The sequence below is a fragment of the Numenius arquata genome, chromosome 1 (assembly GCF_964106895.1).
Source record: "Numenius arquata chromosome 1, bNumArq3.hap1.1, whole genome shotgun sequence".
Classification (NCBI taxonomy): domain Eukaryota; kingdom Metazoa; phylum Chordata; class Aves; order Charadriiformes; family Scolopacidae; genus Numenius; species Numenius arquata.
The window spans coordinates 78,997,876-79,021,977 of NC_133576.1; the positions used below are offsets into that span (position 1 = coordinate 78,997,876).

Sequence of the window (24,102 nt, forward strand, 5' to 3'; positions counted from 1 at the left end):
TGCTCTATGGGTTAAATGGATAGGCCTTTAAAGAATAAAAAAGCATTGATGTTCACAAGCAGCAGCCCTCTATTCAATTAAAATCAAGTATAAGGTGTTTAAGGAGATGTGCACCCCCATTGCCTCAATTAAAAAACAAACTAAGAATAACAAAAACTGCAAGACAAAGTCGGTGTTTATTAGTTGTACTTTCAGTTGATGCTCAGCTTTGGTATTTCTATTTACTGTTTTTTTCCCTTGTCCTTGTGCTGGTACATTGGCAAATAGGTCATAAAAAACACTTTCAGCAAAGACACATTTGATTTATGTCCAGAACTGGTTCTTAGTATTGATTTTTTTTCCCTCTGGAAAAAAACAAAAGAAAACAAAACTATATGTCTCCATTATTTTCTGAGCTTGGCAATGCAGTGGCACATTTCAGATCGGCTTTTATCTTAAATTACTCATTGTGATCTTTTATATTTTAAAAAGTCTTTTTTGCAATTTGGAAAAAAAAAAAGATGTAGTTTCACGGACAGCCATTGTCATGTTTTTACAGGGGGAGGGAACAAGAGGAGGAACTGGGAGGGACCACCTATGAGGAGGAGGGAATTTTAGGAAAAGAAAGCACAATTTGGGAAGTTTGTATGGTGGCTGTAATTCGAGTGAGTCACAAAAGAAGCAGAAGTGGAACAAAAACAAGAAGTAGATCAAAGGCTAGGAAGCAGGGTTCAGCGGTATGGGGTTTATATCTTTACAGCTAGAGAGAAGATTAGAGAAAGAAAAACACTGCCATGGGGCTAGGAAGACATTGTGAAAGAAAAAGGAAATATACATGGGCTGCATTTGAAAGAAAATCCCCAAGGAAGGCGAAAGAGAAGGAGTGAGAATTAAAGATCTGAACAGTGTGAAGCCCTGATTGAATTAGATCCTGAGCTGAAAGCAGAGGGGCAGAGGCAGGAAAGTGCTGCTTAAGCAGTTCACCACAGTCACGGCAAGCGACGAGCTCCATCATCTCCCATTTTCTACTTGTTTTCTCCAGCTGGTGGCCCGGTGCCAGCATGTGTGCACGCACCCACTCGTACGCGCCTTTCAGGCCTTGGATAAACAGCCCCAAGAAATGATGGTGAAATTTGCACCCCAAGAACAACCGGGGCGGGAAAACCCCTGGTGGGTTTTCCAAATGGGAAAGCTGGAGCCCACCATTGGTGGACGTGCCTGCTTTGCCACCGTGGCCAGGGCAGACAAGCTCACACACCAAGGTGGCCAGTGCCTGGCGTGGAGTGGAGTGGCCGTGATGCCTGGGGCTGAGAAGTTGTCAAGTAGTTCTCCAGCAGCTGTTGGCTGGGGGTTTGCAACCAACAGCTGTCTCGGGCGGCACCCCTAGACTGTGACTCAACGTTTTGGATTCTCCAAGGGAGTTATGCTTTGCCTTCAAGTCGCATTGCAGCGTCAGCTGGCAGTGGGGGCGCCTGGTTCCAGCCAGCGCCTAGATAAGCAAGAACAATATAAACGCAGGGGAAAGCACCCGTTTGTTTGTATGAGCTAAAAGGTTTCCGTGAGAATAGAGCGTATTCCCCTCCCGCCACCCGCCCCCGCCGAGGCTCCTCAATGCTGAGAAAAGTGAGATTGTACTTTAAAATATTAAATGGTTTTCCAATCAGTGCAGAATCTCAGCTTTCACCTGGGTCTTTTGTATGTGTTCACTTCTTCCAGCAGGAGATTTGTAATAGAGGAAGCAGGTGTAATGTGGTGATTATAAAGATATTGTTGGGGAGAAAAAAAAAAAAAAGGTGAATTTTCAGTGCTTTGCTCCTCTCAGCCTGCCAGGGCTTGCTCTTCAGATGACTCCATCACCTTTTAGCAAGGTGCTGTGTTTTCGTCCAAGTCAGTCAGTCAATTGTACATAGAAAAAAAAGGTTACTGTGTAAATTTGAAACCTTGATAACACATTCCTCCATTTGTATGTATTGTATGGCTTACCAATGTATTCATTCCTTTGGCTTTCAACATTTCACAACTTTCCATAGGTCAGCCCGAGCAACAAGAACATGTCCTGGTAGACTGAAAGATTTCTGCTTTCAGACACTCATGTTCACATCACTTTGCCTGTTGATTTCCTGATTTTTATTTATTTTTATTTATTTTAATTTTCTTTTATTTTTTAATCAGCAACATCAAATGGGTCTTTGGAGGGCCTGGATAACCAGGAGGGAGGGGTGTGCCAGACAAAAACCATGAAGATCCTCATGAAAGTTGGACAAGGTAAAGACCATCTGCTGTTTCATGAAATCACTTTGATCAGTCTTGGTGTCCTTTTAGTTTTCAGGCTTCTTTTAGCAGTGCAGAGCAGAGAGCCAACTGGGTCTAGCGTGATCATTCCTCCCTTATAGTCTGAAAGCAAAGCCTATTTTCTCTTCCTTGGCTACTGACAGATTTCTACAGGAGGAGGGTTAGCGTAATAAGATCTCTTCATTGGAGACATCCCTAGAAGGAAAGGTCACCTGGGAGTAGTGTGTTTCAGTCATTTTTATTTTTATTTTAAAAACAAAAGCCACAACTCTGCTGTTCAAAATTATTTAAAAAACATGAAAGGAGGGAAGCTAATATTTCTATAGTTTGCTTGTTATGAATTCTGATTACAGAGAGGTTTTTGTTCATTGTCTCTTTTCACATATAGATAACCTATTGTGCAGGAAGAAAGAATTATTCTTCTGAGTAGAAGTTGGTTTAGTAGTCAATCAACTTCCTCAGTTAAACTGAAATGTCATCTGCAAAGCTTTTCTTGCCAATTACAGGAGTCCCTATAGTTTCTGCAGATGGCCTCACAATTTAAACCTCTGAAATAACTAATAACCATTTTGCTTTAAAAGGAAAATTACGTACTTATATCTCCCAGACCTTTGCATAAAGGTTCTTCTGTTCAAAGCCATTCCTGTCTCACGAGGTACCTAGAACCGAGTTACAAGGCTCTGTACCATCAAGCACTGAAGCTGCATGAGTCATCTTTTTCTCCCCCAGATCCTAACTCAGCAGGCCTGCCCCGTCACACGGATCCCACCAGGCGCCCTGAGCAGGAAGCTGGCACCAATGGAAAGAGTTCCACTACCAGCCCCTTTGTGAAGGACCACTCAGGTAGGTGCAGCAGGGCTCATGTCTGGGACGGGGCTCTGGCAGAGCCTCCTCCTTTGTCCCTAAACACATTTTATTTTACCATTAAAGTGCTAGAAAAACAAATGTTTTTGTACTGAGATGAAGCAAAAGCCATTTCTGATGCTCTGGTGGATAGTGTCTGGGAGCTGCAAGTTTTGGCAACCGCTGCTATCTCCCCTCTTCCACTTTGCAGTAGAAGTTAATTACATCTTGTGAGAATATCACTCATTTACAGGAAAGTTTTTGGATAGAACATTCGCTTAGCGGCTTTACGATGGTAAATTCTGCCTTACATTTAGTACTCTGGCAGATGAACGAGTCTTTCTGTCTTTCTCTTCCCGTATAATACATTATCAAGTGGTTCTCGACAGCCATTTATAAAGTTTATTTCAAGACATCTATAATTAATGTCCTGATCTTCTGACTGACCATATAAAGTCTATACATGAATGGCTGGTCTTTCACTAAATTTAGTATTTTTTTTAATAATTATCTAAACAAGACAAGCAGATAGTTCCAAACAAATATCTTCAGGACGCATTTCAGACATTAGTTGAACAAGAAAAAAAAACAACTATTAAGACCCAAGGTCTCTAGAAGAATATTTGTTGAACTGGGAATGTTACAAAGCAAAACTTGCTGACAGTTGATTCTGGGGTTCCCGAAAATAGCTGTAAGTTTTCCTTGCTAGGTTTGTTGTTAGTTATTGGGCTAATGAATCTTTGATATGGCAGTCGCTGGGCAGACTTCAGCCATTTCCTATAGAGGTTCCAGCAGGGAAAGTTCAGAGTTATGTGGACATAGCATCTGCAGCACGCTTCCACCTGTAAGTGAGCATCAAGAGACGGAAGTCCGTTCAAATTCTCAAGTGAGAAAGTGTCAAGTGAGCGCTCATTTAATTTTTGTGACAAATCATATGACTCAGTGGTGGCACCAAATATTCAACAGGCTGTTCAGCACGTGAGCTTTTCCTGACCACCATTTACATGGTGTCGTTTTCTTTTAAGTAAATGTAAGTTAATACAAACAGATATATGCCATAGCCATTTTGCCTATCTCTTGCACTGCCTCTCCTTTGCCTCACGTGCAAGCAAGAGGAGTCCACGTAAAGAGGCACTAAGGACTGTTTAACTTAAATCAATATGCAAAAGATAAAATAGCAGAAGAACAGTGTGACACTGAACAGTACCAGTTGTCCTGAGAACCGTCGTTTCCCTGTGTTATTTTCTCCCTCACTGTCCTATCCCACCCCTCTCTGCTGCCTAGGGCTGGCCGACATCTGTTAAAAGATGCGGTCGGCATCAAAGGCTGCCTTGTCAGTGCCAGTCCTTGCTGCTGATAGATGATGATGTATGAAACAGGGTGGTTTGGGAGCAGCACAAAAGTGAGACCAACAGACACAAAGTCTTGTTTAATATTGATTGCTGACTTCGGCTGTTCGCATTTAGCTATCTAACAGGGTAATTGGTTTGTCAAAGTTTAGCTGTCAGTTAATTCTTCCAGTCTTGCTTACTCTACACATTTCTAAGCAGCGCAAACGGGTTGCAGGATGGCAATAACTTTTGTCTGTTGTATTTCCATTCTTTCCAGGATCTAGCACAGATGGCAGTAAGGCTGGGCATTCCAGTATACTGGGTTCAGAGGTGGCCTTATTTGCAGGGATTGCATCAGGGTGCATCATTTTCATCGTCATCATCATCACTTTGGTGGTTCTTTTGTTGAAGTACCGGAGAAGACACAGGAAGCATTCCCCACAACACACGACAACTCTCTCACTTAGTACATTAGCCACCCCAAAACGCAGTGGCAACAACAATGGTTCTGAGCCCAGTGACATTATCATTCCTCTAAGGACTGCAGACAGTGTCTTTTGTCCCCACTATGAAAAGGTCAGCGGCGACTATGGACATCCGGTGTACATAGTTCAAGAGATGCCTCCTCAGAGTCCAGCAAACATTTATTACAAGGTCTGAGAAACACACAACCAACTCTGTGGTACAGTTGAGTCGGAGAGGAAACTCACTGGTCAAATGCTTTCTGTTGGGGTTTGTGATGATGCCTTGTGCACTAGCATTGACTCAAGCACAGGTGGGGAGAAGGTGACAGCTCTTTCTCCAGGAGCCGACGCGAGCTGGACAGCTTACCTAGTCTGTAGAATTCCTATCTCGGTGAATAAAGTATTCACTAAAAGCTGGAAGACTTTTATGTAGAAGATGCCCATTCTGATTGCTGTACTCTTGTTACATTCATCATCCTCAAAGCCATGTGCTGTGGGCGTTCAGGCAAGTACAAAATCCAAGGGAAGATGGAGTGATCCATGGATGTTAATAGCTCTAGGCATCCTGGGAAGGTGCTCTAGGATATATCAAGCTTGAAATGCAATCTTCTGACTTTTGCGTGTCTCTCTCAGTGCGTACTGGATTTGTCACACAGACCTTGGTGTCTAAGACAGACTTGTTAAAGTTCTCTTTGCTTTTAGTCCGTCACTGTTCCATTTGTTTCTGTTATCCGAGGCTCTGCCATCCTTCACATAAAATTTTCTTTCACTCCACCTCTTGAATCACTAATGGAACATTAATGTTTGGAGATCCACGATCCATCCATCTGCTACAGCAGCCTCACTTGAATGGGTAATGCATTTATAGAAATTGTGTTTGATAGTAAGGAGCCTTCCAGCCAAAAAGTTAGGCTGTCAACAAAGTCAGGAGCAGGACTGGGTGGTGGAGGGAAGGGCTGACTGCAGTTGCAATTGAATACTGCTGCCTCAAAAATAGAAGCTGGGAAGAAAAAAGAAAAAAAAAAAAAAACAACCACATTTAGGTAGCACAGCACTTTGGTATGCTAAGTTTTAAGAGGCAAGTAGGAAACACAATAACATGCGCAGTGGATTAGGGCTGCGTTTGAAGGAATTCATGGTTATCAAATACCAGTGTGCAGAAAAAAAAATAGTACCTTCAATACAGTAGAACAAAGGGGTATTGTTAGTAAGTGAACAAGCTTGTAAAGGACAAGACAATAGCAGGCTGCTGAAGATATATTAGGGCAGGGCTGTTGTGGTACTGGCAATAAAATATACAGCTTTGAAGCTGTAGAGAAAATGTAGTCTGCTTTGGATGACTTTTAAGCAGACTCAGCTGCTATACTGTCACATTATACTAAACACAGGGAAAGCATTTAAGAAAATAGCAGAGAGCCAAATCTGACCAAGATGATTATAAGCCAATGGGTCAAATGAGCTGTAATTCTATCACTGGTAAAGTTGTGAAAAAGACCTTTCTCATCTCTAAAAGTAAAACCGAATTTCTTTCTGACTGAGCCTTTTGACACTTTGGTTTATTGTAGTGCTGTCCCTGCACAGTGAGTGTCGGTACTGTGACTGACACGGCAGTTCATTGGTGCTCTGTTGCAAAGTTAAAGCACATATGGCAAACCTCTTGCAGTTCGTAAGCATAAAATAAATTATGACACTGAGATGGAGAAGGAAGATATGTCTTATTTATAATAGGTGTATAGAACACAAGGGATATAAAGTGAGAGTTTTTCTTTCATTCGTTCTTTCTTACTTTTTTTGTTTTGGTTTGCTTTTTTACTAAAATATATTTTGAGATTGCACAGAATCTATACCAGAAGATGTGAAATTCATTTGCGGCAATTAAATAGTCTTAACTTGTCACCATTTTACATATATATATGTGTGTATGTATGTATATACACACATATATATGTTTATATATGCATATATATGCATATACACACACACATTTTTTTAAAAAAGAAACTGCTTCTGGGAAAAACATCAGCCATCCAAAAATAAGAATGGGAGCATATTAAGGAAAATATATCCAAAGCATTCTCATAAGAGAAAACTAGGAAATATAAGGCCCAAAATATCATGAAATCAGTGTTACTGCATCACACATTTAACAATGACAAGGTGTGCCGGCATTTATTTTCTGTGTTGTGTTTTCCCTTGCCTTATGGGCTGATGTGTTCTGTAGATTTCGTTGAGGTTCGTAAAGGGGGGGGTTCAGGTTAAAGTTTTCTCTTTAGCATGGCTATTCCCCTAAAGCTCCCCAACCTGGGGAGGAAATAAAAAAACTCTACTTTTATATGTGCTATGCAAATAGACATTTCTAACATAGTCATGTTACTATGGTAACACTTTGCTTTCTGATTTGGAAAGAAAATGTAACAACAGCATTTTGGGGTTCTCAGACCTCTGGTGAGCACCTGCAAGAAAAAAAAAAAAAAAGAAAAAAAAATCTGTCATTGAAATGATCTCTCTCTCTGTTTCCTGAACCTGAAAATGACGTTGGGATGTTGGTCCAAGAGAGAAACAAAACAAAAAAATCCCAACCCATGGTTCTGTGGAAGGTTACCATGGTGACTAACTACAGTACATATGTAATTCTTTTCAACAACCCTTCCTTTCTGTGAATCCATCCATACAAGGTTCTCTTGTAAGTCATTAAGATTTTATTTTGGGGGAGGGGGAGGAAGGGAAAAGATGAGCTTACTGATCCTGATTTCTATTAAATCAAATCTATGCTTCATCAGTTGGCTACATTCTAGTTATGTACTAAACTGTGAAAAAAAAAAAAAATCAGACGAATTGCTCAAGAGCAACCTGCAACCAATTGAAAAAAAAAATAAAATTGTACTGTGCGTCTGTTTTGTGTCTGGTGCAGAATTATGACAATCTACCAACTGTTCCTTTATTAGACGTTGGTCCAGCTTTGAAAAGTTACTGTAAATGCCTTGCTTGTATGATCATCCCTAGTCACCTGACTTGGAATTTGCACCATCATGTCTAAGTGAAGATGCTGTAAATAGGTTCAGATTTACTGTATATGGATTTGGGGTGTTACAGTAGCCTTATTCACCTTTTTAAATAATAAAAAAAAACCCACATGGAAACAAGACAAAAATGGCTTTTCTTAACCAGATTGTGTATATAGAGCAATGTTGGTTTTTTATAAAGTCCGAGCAAGATGTTTTGTATAAAATTTGAATTTTGCAATGTATTTAGCTACAGCTTGTTTAAAGGCAGTGTCATTCCCCTTTGCACTGTATTGAGGAAAAAAATGGTATAAAAGGTTGCCAAATTGCCGCATATTTGTGCTGAAATTGTGTACCATGAATATTTATTTAAGAATTTCTTTGTCCGGTTTGTAAGTAATACAGTATTATGCTTGAGTTATAAATAATTTCTTCTTTCCATTTTTGTTGTTGTTTTTTTGTTTTGGTTTGGTTTTGTTTGTTTATTTGTTTGTTTTGTTCTGTTTTAAAACTAGCCGGTCATAAGTTTGAAATCTGCTTTAGTTCCACATTGCAATTAGTTCCCAGAAATTGAAAATTATGAAAATCACATTCCACGTCTGTTTCAAACTGAATTTGTTCTTAAAAAAATAAAATATTTTTTTCCTATGGAAACCTTGCCTTCTAAGTATTTCCTTCTTTTATTTTGCCATTTTTTTCTTTTTTAAAAGATGAAAATAAATAAGAAAGCCACCAAGCCTTCTTCCCTCTGCCCCTCCCTCTCTGCCTCCCTCTCTCTCCTCCTCCTCTCTCCTCCCCCTCATCTCTCCACCCAGATTGCTAGTGCTTTATAGGAAAGAAAGCTCCTTATAATACACTGACTTCTGTTAACCTACTTCTTCCCAGACTTTCTCTTACTTGTATCAGCAGATTTTAAAAAACACAGGAGGGTCTTATGCCTTTGGAAGGCAGTGAGCTTCAGTTGGGTGCTGTAGCCAGGTTGCCTGGATGATTTGGGAGGTGAAATGGTAACCACACAAATAATACCCAGACATTGTGGAGCGGATTTATAATGTGAGTAGAGTATACCAAAAGCCTGGGTGCTGTTGCTGTCACTGCTGCTCCTGAGGATGGGAAGCTGCAAGGCTGGGGTGGCGGAGCTGAGCAAGAAGGGACAGGAGATGGAAGGCCTTGGGAGAATGGGAAAGGATTAAAAATGCTGCAAAGTCAAAACATCTCTGCATGGTTCTTTCAGTGGGCCTGTGCATCATGCTGTCCCTGCTTTACTGCACCTTAAGTTAAGGGAGATGGAGGCCAACATGTGCAAGTGACACAAGCCTAATATAAGATCTATGGTTGCACTGCTCTGATTTTTAATAGGATAAATGATTCATTTAATGAATAATACCTTCATTTTTTAACAAAGCCCAGTAACCCTGAAAGTGAAGCACCTCTCAGTTTGTTAGCAGCGCATAAATGGTGTGATCATCCATGGAGTAACAGGTGGAAAGATCTACAGAGGGGAAAGAAGCATTTGTCACTTTAACAACAGATACCAATTTGTCATAGGATTTTCACTGAAGAAAGGCAGCTAGTTATTCATAGTGTTGGTCACGCAATTCCCATTTGTCAAATTATTTTTTCGTTTCTGAATAATCAGGGAAAAAATTATTTTATGGCAAAGGCACTATATGTGTTGTAATGGCACAAGTATTCTAAAACCAGACATGCAGAAAGCCCTAGAGACTGTGGAATGGTTAGGCTAGCATGGCTTCTTGCTGACAGAGCTCAGTTTATAGGTCCAGTTTACAGAGTCTGCTGGAAGTTGACCTTAGAGGGAAAGTCACACAGTGGCACTTCAGTTCACGTCCTGACTCTGCTACAGACATCCTTAGGAGAGTTACTTGGTCCAGCAGAAGGTGTAAGTCCCCATTATAGAGCACGTGAGCATCCTCTGACTTCTCAGTAAATCACTTGGGCATTTACAGCTGTGAGTCACTTCAAAGGAGGTAGTCCTGCATACTCAGAGGCACATGCTGGAGAGACTTCACAGGGAATTTCGCTTGCTCGTCTTGGTGGCTTGTCACTAGGGTCCCCACATCATTAATGGCTATGAAGTGCTCAGGTCTGGTCTACTCTAAAAGCTTGTCTGATAGAGCCATCTGCTAGAGCTGTGACTCTAGCTTAATTAAGGCTAAGGCTATTGTTTTTATTTTAGGCCTTGGTAAATACTGGAATACGGTGATAAGAAAAATCATTTGATATTGTCAAGTTTACGTGGCATTTTCATTTCTGAGCCTCTTTTTTCCATCTATGGTGAACATATTTTATTCTATAATTGTAAATATATTATATTTATAAATAGCATGCATACTAACACCCCCCCACACCTATTTTTGTCACTGTTTTAGCAATAAGGGAAAAGCAGTCTTGCTATAAACAATGTCTCCACTTGGGGGGAAAAAATGATTGCCAGTGTAACTGTATCTGTATAGTTAAGCTTGGGGACAGGGATGCTGGGTTAACAGGAGGGCCTTGCACACATACCTCCACAAACGTAACAGAACCTCCACAGAGTTTGCTAAACTCATTTTAGTAAATGATATGTGCCTTAGACACTCAGCATAAAGTCATTGACTTATAACCCATCTTATACAACTTGCAGAGTCAAAAAATAATCATACTTGCATTTTGTACTGCTGCCGACACTGCACTATTAATTATCAAACAAGCACAAAATCAGAATTTACTGCCTTTATTACAAAACTGGCTCCCTGGCAAGAACTAAGTCCAAGTCAATAGGCTCCACTAAGTGGAAAATAAAATTATAATTCACAGTTGTTATCCATCTAGAGTGGAATAAGGATCTGTTACATAAAATAGTGCCTCACAAAGTAAGCATAACAATGTTACTGACTGTGTTTAAAATGCTGTACCTCTTTCTTTAGCCTTTCTCTTTAGCTTTGCTGTGATGCATTGATCAAATGCTCACTCGGTCAGCAGCACGCTTGTTTTGATTCTATGGACACCGTAAATTTTCTTTTTGAAGAAAAGCTTACAATTATGTAGTGGTTAGCAAAATAAAGGAAAACGAAAACTCAGTCTTTGTAAGAGACATTCTCCATTTTCATAGCCACAATAGAAATTTTGATGCGGAAAAAGCCCAGGGATAGCAAACACCAAACATACTCATTATACAGTTGGCATGTCATTACATGAAGCATCAGATCAGAAATCAAGTAATATTTGTTTTGGAAAAAGATGAGTGTTGGAGGATATATTCATAATCTGAATGGTGCTGGATCAGCTAACTGAGCTGAATTCTATTTTATTTATGAAATAAAATAATATCAGTCTTTCACATGATTCACAGAAATACTTTGACGCTTAATTAAAGCATAATGCAACCCATAAGAATCACCCTACAGATAAAATCACTGGGCTGATGGTGGAGCTGGAGTTCCTATTGGAAGTAATGTGCAGGTGATATCCTTGCCCGTGCCTGGATCTGCCAATGATGGGTGAGATGCTGGCAAATGGGGGCTGGTGAGTCTTGGGAAACAGGGGCAAGAACTTGTCCATGCAAGGCAAGGATGAGGAGGGGGAGCTGCAGGCAGCTGTTCCTGGAGAAAGACATATGGAGCAGAGGGAGGAGGTAGTGACTTCCCGAGGAGAAGGCTTAGGGAACATCTGTAATGGCAAAATCCCAGGAAGAAATCAGACCAAGATGATAGGCCCAGCTGTGGAGGCAGTCAGAGAGACAGGATCTTTACAGCTCTGGTACAGGCTTTGGGGGAAAACAGGTACAATATTCTGTCGCAAGCAGAAGAAAAATGTTGAGGGATGAAAGGCAAATAAGTGTAGTATTTGATAAGTGTTGGCTGTTGTTTCAAGCAGGTGAGGAGATCAAGCCAGGTTGTTCAGCTAGGCACTGAGATGAGAAAGAGTCTACTTGGGATGAAGAACCGAGGCCAGGACTCAGTGTTTTCTGCAAGTTGGGATACTGTGAAAAAGAGATCAAAGATCTGCAAGAACTGAGTAACTGTAGGACTATTAAAAGTCTAAACAGCAGAGAACCTTGTGCATAGTTGTCATAACCTCTGGAATAGGACTTGTGTTTTCATAAGTGCATTGACAGAGCCTTTTGCTTAGGCTGCTGAAGAAGTGCAATTAATTTAATAATGTGGGGAATCCACTGAGGGTGGGAAAATGGTTGCTTCTAGATCAGACTTTCAGTGGATATAAATTAACATAGTTCAGTTTGATATCTGATCCTACTTATCACTGTTCAGAATTGCACATGCATAAGCAATAATCACACAGATTTTATTATACCTCTTAGCAATGAGAAAGTGTTTTATAAGAGTGTTGTCCTGAATATTATGAAGACTGTACTCAAAAACATACCGACAATGACATGCTTTTATAAGACACTGCAATCAAATGCCATAAAAATTGCAATTTGTATTTTATCGAACATCTTCAGCAATTTGCTGTATCTGATCATTGAAAGTAGGTTGGATTACTAGCAAATATATAATAAAAATTGTTGACATTTTAATGTGTCTTTTTGTCCTCTCTTCTAATATTTAAACTAATTCCTTCCTACTCCTTCATTAAATTCTATTCCATATGCATAACTGGCAGGTCAGCTGTCCTGATATCACATTATCTGTTCATCCCCACATGCCACATTCCCAGTGTTTCCAAATCTCATAACTTGATCAAAATACCGAGTTTTGGCTCTCTTTAAACTCAGCTGTTGGATGTATATGATCTCATGAGCAATTTAGTAATTACTCAGAAGCAATACTATTTTAGCCTTCATCATCATGAGGAATACTGGAGGATGTGAGGCCAGAAGGCAGAAGAAGATGCAAAAGAACTCTGTGTGTCACTCTGAAAAATCTCAAGATTTAGGGAACACCAAATGACGATGCAAGAGTTAAAAACAGTTGCATGTGGTGCCTTCTCTTTGTTAAGTGCTATGTTTTCTTTTTGTACATAACCAACAAAGCACGTGTGAATTTTCCAGGCCTCAAAACAGTGTTCAAGCTGCGGATATATGTACTGCTGGGTCTGGAGCTCTTCTCTCGAATTTCCATTATTGAGAATCTCAGCCTGTTTATCACATACCCCGATGCCATGCCCTGATCACCTGCTCAGTACGCCAGCCCTGTCAGTCTCAAAGCCCTTTCTGGGGCTTCGTATCTTCCCAGATAATTTTTCACTTCTGGACAAAGCTTTTGTTGCTCACCGTGAAAGTTTCTGTTCAAATGCTGCCCTAGGCTTTCCTCCTTTTATATGACTGGCTCTGGATTTCAGCTGGTGACAACTCTTTTGTGGAAAAAAAAAAAAAAAAAAAGCATTCTGATGGAAAACAGGAACAATCCTTGTACCAAGAGTATTTTATCTTCTAAGCCCCTTATTTTCCAATCAGCTTTAGTTTGAATTTTTATGCTGCTTTCTCTCTTCCTTTTGTATTTATTCAATTGCATCTGAAGGAAAATAGCATGCAGTAAAATTCCTAAATACAATTTAAATATAGCTCATTTTAATCTAGTTGGTTTTACAGTCCCATTCATCAATATATTAAGATAAAAAAATTCTCAGATTATTTTATTTTGTTTCTTGTCATTAAAAAATATCTATTAAAATCTCTTTTCAGAAAAGTCTAAGTAGTTCACTTTGGAAGACATCATTTGAGCAGAATTAAGAAAGTGATTGGTGTGCTGCTCAAAATTGAGTATGCATATTAGAAATGGATGACTTTTGGCAATAACCAATATTTGGTTTGGTTTGGGTTTGTTCCCTTAAGTTGGCTCAATACTGAGAAGAAGAAAGTGCTGCTGGTTTTACTGTTGGTGCACCAGCCTGGTGGCAGCCAGCTTGGGGCTTATTTATGTAGCTTTGTCCTTTCAGTCTCTTATGAAGACCAGTGATAAAACTAAAGTCTGGATGCTTTGGCCACCGGTAGGTGTAACCTATGTGATTACACACAATACAAGGGATTTATACTAAGACATTGTTCCTGCAGGAGAAACATAAATCCCTTTTGCTAGCTCCTCTCCACCTCCTTCTAGTGCTGCATTTTAAAACAGCAGACGTTTTTCCGTTGGATTTTTCACCCAGCCTAAATATTTCAAAGATAGCATCAGAACTATATTTACCAAGTTATACAACACTTTTGTTTTTCTGTGTAGCTGGCTACTTGTAACGTTTCCACAGCATCCCTTTACTCAATACACCATTAATAGACCAGGGCCGACGAACATGCAGATGGGACTCGACAGACTTATTTTCGCATGGGGTTTTTTTGAGAAATACCTTACGGTCACATTTTACTTGTGTCACGTTACTGACGGAACGAAACACCAATACACCTCAGTCCAGAGAGGCCTCAACCCTGTTTGCAAAAGTTAGAAAGGCTGACTGTATTTTCTCTCTTTCAGTCACCAGCAGTGAGGGATTACCCTGGGCTGTTCAGGCTTTTGCAGCGAGGCGGAGAGGAGGTGGTAAGGCCTCAATCCACAGCGCTTTGATCATTCCTTCTCAAAGGGAAGAGCTGCTCTGTGTTGCACAAGACGGGAGTTTCGCACAGCCCTTGCCGTGGCACCGAGCCTCTGATAAATGCAGGGCCGAAGCTCCGAGCGATGGTGCTCAGTCATCCAGCTTTCTGCACATGGCTGTGACAGCAACCATTTGGAAATCAAAAGATTTCTTGGAAGTGGGCTGATAGTGTAAGGAAGGCACATGGGGGCAGATCCAGGGCTTTTGGCATGCCTTAGCTCATCTGCTGTACCGCTGCCGAGCGCTCCACCAGCCGTGCTTTGCAAGAAACAAAGAGGAGGATCAGGCTTAGTGAAACCCTTGGAAATTGCATGGGTGGTGACAATTACAAAGGCAGGGAGAAACAGCTGCAACTATCACAGCAGCATCTTCTGCAGACCTGGAGATGGGCACCAGCTTCTCAGGAGATGCTGTTTCTGGGTCCCAGAAGGAGGTCTGGGAAGGCTTACACTATTTATTACTTCACGGCTCCTCTTAACATTACTGCCGGCTCCTAGAATAATGTTTGACCCTAACGTGATTTCTGAAACCTGAAGTGGAATTTTTCATTGATGCAGGTGACGGATTTCAGTGCCCTGAAGAATTTAACCCCTGATTACTAACCAATTGACAGCCATGAATCAGGTGGGAATTAAATCACTGCAAAATATAAGACCCATTTAATAACATTTCCAAGTCTCTTAGAAATAATGCCTCTCGCAAAAATCCTACCCATTGCCAGCTATTTTAAGATAAACATAATCATGGAGTGTACCAAGTTCTTTTTCTTTAAAAACAGTGAAAATCAGATCTCTGAGCACTCTTAATCAGTGTTAAAATTCTGATTTTTTTAATCTTCCTAAATTCTAGGCCTGAGTGGCATTCTGTGGAGGTGAGTTTTATAGTTCAGTCACACATCATATAAAAGAGTGTTTTCTTTGATCAATTTTTAGCTTTCCACCTTTGAAACCCTGTTCATTTCTTCTGAGACAGAGAACTGCTAAGTTCTATCACTTCTTAGCATATTTCTACCTTAAAAAATAAATTCATTCATCTCATTCTCATTCTTATGGTACCCATGCTCCTCAGTCTATTTCCATTTAGTGAATTTTCCATGCCCCAAACAATTTTTTTCGCTGTACTTTGAACTCTCCTTTGGTTCTGCTTTATCCTTTAAAAACAAAGAAAAGGGGAATAGATATAGTTTGCTAGTCAAGATTGCATGGCTTTTTCCTGTGTGTGATAGTGTGTGATAGTGTGATTTTAGAAGAGCCGATGACGAACAACAAATTAAACAGTTTGGATGCCATCATGGCCAATTATTGTGTCCACAGCATTGTGGGAAATTGCTCCTGTAAAACTTCTTGGATGGTGATAAGCACTTTAAGCTTGCACTAATGGTAGTAGGATTTGAAACTGCTCAGCATCTCTTAGGCATCCTATCCAGAAAGAGAGGATTATATTTTTGGCTGCAGTCACAAAGCTTAAGAGGTTTCTACCTATGCTGTTCTACAGCAAAATCAAGATGTTTCCTTTGTAATATATTAATGGGAAATATTTCTCTGAATACTCTGTTGTTGCATCTTCCAACCAGCTGCATAAAATGTCTTTTTCAAACAGGCCTCAATCCATTTTTTTTCCTTACTAACCACATGAATCACTCCTGTGCTAACAATTTGACTTATTTCTCAATCCATCTTTTGTATACAGCCCACACTTTGAGCAAAGGCTGGGTCCTTTCCTACATATTAAGAGTCCCTGCTAGCAGCCAGATTGTCACCAACTCCATCGCCTCTTAAAACATGCGTTTGCCTTCCAGTTTAGGTCATTCACCAGGGGTGTAGGAGTCCAGGGTTTAAATAAATGGCCAGTGTGACTCAGAGCAGACATAGGGATATATGATTTCAGGCTAGTGCCCTGCCAGGTATTTTGTGTTTGTCGCTCTTTTCTGTTGACGTTTATCACTTTTGGTAGCTGAACAGCAGCTGCTCAGAAGAGCTTCTAATGTACTAAAACTCACAAACCAGTGGTCTAGGGAGTCAGGCTCTAACCCTGCTCATCCAGCCTCACCAGTTATGTGCAGTGGCATTATCCTTTCACTGTTCAATAAAAGCGGTGGATCAAGCATATCCCAAAACCTGCCATTTAGGGAATTCCCCTTTAACAAGGAGGGCATCGCTCATGTTGCAGAAGGGACTGCAAGCCCATCTACACAGCCTAAATCTTGTCTGAGGGCTCTGATCCTTACATTGTCCCAATTCAGCATGTCTGAAGTGGGAGATCGTGTCTTACTGACAGTGTGCCTGTTTTTAAGCTCTCCTCTGAGCTTTTGCTTGGGCTAAGATCACACACATTTCATTACTGGTGGACAGTGAACTCCATCAGAAGTTCGGTTTTTGTTTCAGAAATCAAGGTATCCGCTGGGTCCAACTTGAAGGGGAGGTGTTGGCAGCACCCATCTGAAGGATTTAGATGAGGAAATGCACAGTGAAGAGCCTGACTGCTTCTGAAGATCCCAAAAAGATGAATCTGTCAATTTTTGCTCTAAATGGGAAGCTGAACTTTAAGTCATGGCTTAACCAAAGGGCAGCATATGGCAGCACTACAGCTGTTTGAAATCCACTTGCACTTCACACTGGCACTTTGACAAATGCTATTGTGTTACAGATACTGGATGACACAGTAAATCTAGGGCCATATTCAGCTCTTGCGTACGCAGGCATAATTCCCACTGACTTTGTACATGTCTATGCCAAAAAATGTACGGAAGTGCATAGGACTGGAACAAATAAACGCTGCTTGTAAGCAATCCTTCTGGCATACTGAGAAACATTTTATGTAGTTAGACCCCTGTAAGCAGGAAGCATGAATGCTATAATGTAGAAATGGAGGAAAAATTAGGGAATTCATGAAGTCTAGGAGATGCCTGATGGTTTTAAAGACAAAACTTTAATTTCTGCACTGGAGCAACAGGCATGCTGGCTGGTCATTATATGGGGAAAGGGGCTCCCCCCGCCGAGATCCATTTACTGTCTTTTATACTTTGTTTCTCATCTCTCTGCCAGTTTCTACAAGGAAAGAAAGAACTCAGAGGGATTTTTTTTCTGGCGTGAGAGCCTACAGGAGGCCTAAAAAGAACATTAGACAAATATATCAGAGAAGAGATCATGTTGCAGGGGAGCTGTGGCTGCCAATGATGAGATCTTCAGTTTCTTAGTCACTTTAGGTCAGAAACCAGGTGTTACGTTGTTGATCCCACGGCTGCTTGCCATCCCTTGCCTCCTCCCATAACAGTCTCAACCGTACAGCTTTTGGAGCTCCAGATGTTTAAAAACACACTTTTAGAGTACTTGAACAATAAAGTGCTCTTTTCAAAGTACTTTCTATGTTCAGTGGCTGAGCCGGTGCTGACTCCTATGAACTGATTTTTAGATGGCATTTTAAAAGTTTCAGCAAGTCCGGACACATATTTTCTCTGCTTAAAAACCTGCTTAACCCCTTCAGCACTATGGGTTTAGATACCCTGAGGTTTGTATAGCTACAAAGGTCTTAAAATTTCAACAGTGGAAAATAAGTAATAGGAAATCAATAGCCTTCTTTTTCTCAACAAGAGTAAAGGCAGAAAGGAAGACAGCTGTAAACATATCTTCTGAATTCAACTTGTGCATTTTCTACCTCTAAGAGCCAGAATGAACTGGCTTATACTGAACAGTCAGGCAGCAGGGACAATTTTGTAAAGTGTCCAATAACTGAAGAAAATACCATCCCACTGGAGCATTTGGGGGTCTTTATTTTAACCCTGAATTTACTAAACCAAATGACATCACAAACAGTTGGAAAAACAGAGTAAGAGAAAAAATATTGTTTAAGGTTCAATAAATAAAATCTATCCTCACGTTAAAGACACATACTTTATCCTAAAAGAGGCAGAGCTGGTGCTGGCATCAAAGACAGGGATGTCAGCAGGAAGTGCTGAGGAAACAGCTGAGGCCTTGCACTTCAAATAGCTTAGCTCTGGGTGAGAGATGTTCCCACCAACAGTCAAGATTCACAGATGACATTTTCAGATGTCTTCAGTATTTTGCATCCAGGCAATCACATAATGTATCCTATGCCATATGTCTTTTCCACGGGCTTCAGTTGCTTAGGTGTCTGCGACTGCTTTCAGTTCTCCACTACAAGGTGGAAAAGAAGTGTATGAAAGTCTCCCTGGCATGTCTTGTTATTTTAGAATTAGTTCCACGAGATTTGGACAGATTCCTATCTCTCTTCCATTAGCAGAGATGACAATTTTTAGCTGCTTAATGCAGCGTTAACCATTTTCTCAGACAAGGACATGGACAATCCATCAGATACTTGAGAAATGATTGATTTAACCTAGAAATATCTATTTACAAGCTAATACAAAAAATATTAAGGATGAGTAAACTAATTAATGAGCAGTGTATTTCCCATGGCAACACGAATAAAATTGCAGCTAGGTCAACAGAGAATTCAGCGTTGGTCCGTATGCTTCTTTTAGTAGTGTTCAAATAGTACAGGTGTAAACTTTGGGTGACATTATTGCTTCATATTTAAGTGGGTCATTAAAGGAAGCTGTCACCCATTGAACTAATTGGTTCTTTTTAATTCCTTCCTGCTGCTGTGAAGAGGAATAATAAACTTCTTATCTTGCTAATGCATATAGCATTTTTACTAAACTCCTTCTTTTAGGAAAACTCTGTATCCCTTAAAATGAGGCTGAATTTCCCCTAAGACCAGAGACACCATCTTAAACATTTATAATCTGAAAGAGGGAGAGAGAGACTCTGTGTCTTTAATGCCCTTCATCTTCTTATTTACTAAGGTGGGGCAGGAAACCTCGGTCTGAAGGAGTGTGGGAGGGAAAAGCAGCCTTAGGCACAGCTGATGTAGGTCTCCATGCCCCAGATGAGAGTTGTAGGCATGGCAATGCTCAAACCTAAATTTGAGGTGTCTGACTTCTGTAGTGGAATCCAGAGACCCAAATGTGGTGCATGAATTCCCCATCTAGTGCCTGGGGAGAAGAACTAAGTGAATCATAATCTACCCAACTAAATTCAACTATTATGCACAGGTTCTGAAGTCAGTGGGGTTAAATTGAAAATTAAATGGAGAACACTTGGCCTGTGGTTTACTTGAAAGAAAAGAAAAAAAGAGTAAAAGTGTGTATTTCTTTAAATTTTCTGCTGACAGACCAGAGATAATTAGCCTACAGCTGCAGTCTGGGGAGAACTGCTCTTTTTTCTGCCTTGAAGCAGCAGGTGAAAGCCTAGAAAGAGAAGCTGGGTGCCATTGACTTAATTTAGTTGCTTGAATTGAAGGCAGCGTATAACACCACAGAGAAACAGGGAAGTGACAAATCTTCAAGACCAGGATTTCTAAAGAGTGGCAGTTAATAAACAGAGATGAGAATATGACTAGGGAGAAGAAAGGATTAAAATTATGTACTTATGACAACCCCCTAGTATCCTAGGTGCCTTGGAGACAGATCGCTAGACACAAGCCCTGTCTCAGAAGTATTGCAATCTGATGAGAAACATGATACAGCAATGGAGAACTGTAAACAACAGAAGATGGAGGAGACTTACCAAAACCATCATGTGGTTATATAGTGCTACACATGTATCTTATGTAAAAAAACTTTCCTGGGTTGTCCGATATGCTCCCACACATCACTCTGCACCCTACCAAAGCCTGTTGTTTTGCAGCCACTCCTTGTGACATCCAGATAATCATTTCTGTTTTGAGCCAAAACAGTCATGCATTGTTTGCAATGCTTCTTATGTTGTGAGAGCCTCTGTTTTAGAAATCTATTAACATGAAGATTATTTGATGTTTGTTAAGGGGGAAGTTATTTGTCTGTCTAAATAGGCAACAGTTTAGGAATAGGAAAAGGAAACAATAATAATAAATTAACATAATTATCTGCCCACATAATTTCTTACCATATCTGTTCTATTGGGCATTTGTTTGAAGAGGTTTTTTATCTGTATGAGATGATAAAATTTATAGACATGAAATTGCTCCATCTTTTTTCAGGAAGGATCTTCAAAGTAGCCTGATCACTGTATGCTGACAATTTAATAACATCAATAGGAGGGCTGGTGGCGTAAGTTTAAATAAGTGTGGCAAAGTAAGGCACAAGGTTAAAATGTATTAAAATGAATGGGTAGAAGTTGTCTTTCCAACACTTTAATTTGAAGATGAGAGAGCAGTGTCAAAAGACTGCTATGCTGCTCTGCAAGTCAGGAGATAAGATTTCTATTAACTATACTGGCTGCTGGCAATCACCAGTTTCTCCTCCTTCCCTTGTGCCATGCACACGCAAGATCGGGTCTGGTGTGGTGAAAGGAAACCTTGGTTTAAGACCTCAGTAGGTACAGTCAAACATGAGTACAGCTGTGATATAAAGCCAGGTATGACTCCACAGAAGCAACATAGATCTGGCCATACTTATTAGGTCAGGTATTGTGTGGCATAAATACTTGAAGCTATTGTCCAGAAACAGTAAAGCTGCATTTGAACAGCCTTTATCAAAAGATAATATTCAAGTATTCTAGTATTTCTATTTATCAGAAGGTTCACTGGGTAGGGCACAGATCCAGGTGAAAAGTGACAGTATCTTGTGGCCAGAGCTGGCTCCCTGTGCTCACACACCGCTGCACCTGAGCAAATAACCCCTCCCAGAGGAGCAGGTGCCCAGGAGTAGATGGAGAGACAGTACCATGCAGGAACCAGGTCAGATCAGGAAACAAACAGTTATTACTCTCTTGTTCTTTTTTCTTTTTTCTTTTTTTTTTTTCACATTTTTATTCTCTTGTTTTGTCAGGATATGGAGAATTTGTTTCTGAGACACAATAATGAAGCATGCACACCCTCCAGTGCAGTATATGCTTGAGGTACTACAGAATGTTGTGGGTTTTCTTCAAAGCCTGCTCTAGCTTCCGTTTTGTTTGATATACCTTCACATCAGCAAATTTATATGCTTTTGATTAAACTTTTCATTTTAGAATGGCACCTCATATTAACACATAAGAGCAAAGCCAAGTAGAATAGCAAACAGAAGGAGGAAGAACGCTGGAGGAAAAAACCTGCAGATCTTGGATAGCTGCTTAGAGATTTTGTGTGAAAACCTGTGAAGATTTCTTCTGTCACTGAGCAAAAAAAGATTATTTAGGGGTTTATAAGAAGTGTTAACAACTGCGTACTAGGAATTATTTTCCCCTTCTTAAGCAAGATAAATCATTATTGTACCAAGGCTTTTCAAACACTTTACTAAGTGGCAAGTGCCAGCTTTTTGTTTATTTATTTACTTTCATAAATTATTGATATATGGGATGCAAAATCATTTGAGGGATTGCATATTTATCCAGTGAGCATAAATCTCAAGGCCTGTGCTATGTTTCTGGCAGTGCAGTGAAACTCAGCTATGCCCACACACCTGCGTGAAGTGGGTGTTTTTGTTCCTTGGATCATGGGGATTATCTCCACTGTAAACTATGCATTAATAAAAAGCAGAGCAGGCACTTACCATATTCCCTTTTGGAATTAAGAAATGAAAGGGATCTTGCATACTTGGCTGCCTTTGAGGAAACTTTTAGAAAAGAAAGTTCAGAAGGAGAATGCAAGAGTATGATGACTAATAAAACAAGGAAAAACACTGTGCCATTTTAAGTGTAAATGTATTTTGGAAATACCAGTGCAAAATGCTACGGTGTAGCTACAGAAGATGTCCATGCTCTAAATTCCCTTTTGCTTGCCATTTGAAAAAAGCCCGAACAATATCACCAAATCTTCAGTGAAATCGTATATAAAATATAACTTCCTATTAATCTTAAGTCTGAAAATTTATATTTGTAGGTAATAAGAAATGTCATGACAATCGCTTTGATTTTCTACCAGTGCTGGCCTCAGGAAAGGAAACAGTCATGCCTGACAACTATTTCATCATTAGTTATCATAGTGCAATGCTGTGGCAAGGAACAGTTTCATTGAGAGATTAGGAGTTTGAAGAACTGGGATTGCAGAGCAGAGTTATTCCTGGAGAAGGGTGAGCAGACAGACTGGGATGCAGGATTAGGTGGATTCTGTAAGGAAGGAAAACATTTGTCCAGTGGGACAATGCTGGTAGGCAGGGAGCAATTTCTCTGTAGAAATCCACTTCTTGTCCTCTTAGTTCCTTATTCCCTGTACAGGAAGCTTGAAATCAGTGTGGCTGTTCACAGGGTGTGACACAAAGATATTAAAATCTGGTCTTGGCTAATCAAAAATATCCTGAAGCTTTTGACCACTAAGATCTGGAGAGCTGGGAAGGTGGAAAGTAGTCCTATTCTACTGGATATATTTGATTCCTTACACATTTTGCAGTAGTATATACACCTGGTATAGAATAGATCAATATTTCTTCAACATTTCTTTTTTTTTGTTTTGTTATTCTATTACATTTTTGTTATTATCTTTTCCAAAAATCTTTTCTTTTTTTTTGGTACCAAAAATGTCACAGTAGTATATATTAGTGCCACCTTGTTTCAAGGAAACAAATATAGGTTACCACAAGACTAATCATGTGATTCAAAAGCCCTTCAGTGCTTTGTGGCTGTAGGCTGACATTACCTTACTCTTACAGGAGGATTGTGGCTGCTGTTTTTTGTTAATTTGTTTTGTGCAATATCTCTTATTTTTCTTAAGGCGATATGCAACTATTGTGGAGAGGCACAGAACCACTATCTTCCCTTTGCCTGTTCATTTTTCAGGTGTGCTCACACTGAAAAATATTGTGTAATTTCAGAAAGATATAAATGAAAGAATGGATTGAAAAATAAGTAATTTCATGTACGTCTCATACTTTAAACTTGTATCTTTCGTGCACAACCAAAAATTAGGTGATGATATGTCATTTTTTCCTCTTTTGGTTTATATTTGAAGACTTATTTCAAAAAATCAAGTCCGAACTAATCAAGTTCACACCTTTGTGCATATATCCATTCCCTGAGGCAGAATTATTAGGCAGATTCTTATATTACTGTTTTATTAAGAAATAAAAAAGGTCATGCAGATTGGTCAGGATAAATACCATCTCTTCTCATGTGTTTGGCTGTTCAGTCAATTTAGCTCAATTGGTGTTCATGCCCATTTACTCATGGGCCAACTTTGCAAAGCAAAGTGCTAATTGAAAGAAGCCACCGTTGCCCAGGGCTATCAGTTTTGTGGCTAGGACAGCTGATTTTACTGATAAGATTATCAGCCGCTGTTTCCAGCCCAGATGATGGGAAGATTTCAACTGGGTCATCACTTTGATACAATTAAAATGAAAATGTTTGTTGAGTTGCCAGGGTTTAGTAATCTGGCAGTGGCCACTGCAACTTTTAGCATGGAACATATCTGTGTCAGATTCAATTCAGATAATCACAGGTCAGCTTAAACACTACAATTGTAATCTTTATCTCTTTTTGTAATAGAGCTCATTTAGGCACATGAGTTCGTTGACACTAGGCTCTCGTGCAAGAACTTAGAAAGGCAGAAAAGGTTTCTGGATTACTTCATAATTGTGAAGGCTTTGTTCAGCTTTTAAAAGAACGGTTTACAAAAGCTCCTCAAAGTGAAAGCCTGGAGGTATCCTAACCCCACACAGCGAAGGTGCCA

The 24,102-nt window shown here is 40.0% G+C and overlaps 1 protein-coding gene across 3 annotated transcripts in view; it reads left to right on the forward strand.

The window, feature by feature from the left end:
• EFNB2 (ephrin B2) overlaps positions 1 to 5,914 on the forward strand; it is a 41,913-nt gene extending 35,999 nt beyond the window's left edge. Inside the window, exons 3-5 of one of the 3 annotated variants that reach the window (XM_074148067.1) lie at positions 2,152 to 2,244; positions 3,001 to 3,114; positions 4,723 to 5,914. In XM_074148067.1, coding sequence (XP_074004168.1) covers positions 2,152 to 2,244; positions 3,001 to 3,114; positions 4,723 to 5,105 — 590 coding nt within the window. In that variant the 3' untranslated portion in view covers positions 5,106 to 5,914. The remainder of the gene's footprint in view (positions 1 to 2,151; positions 2,245 to 3,000; positions 3,115 to 4,722) is intronic. The other 2 variants (XM_074148082.1, XM_074148075.1) reach the window with 2 other exon arrangements.
• The last annotated feature ends 18,188 nt before the right edge of the window (positions 5,915 to 24,102 follow it).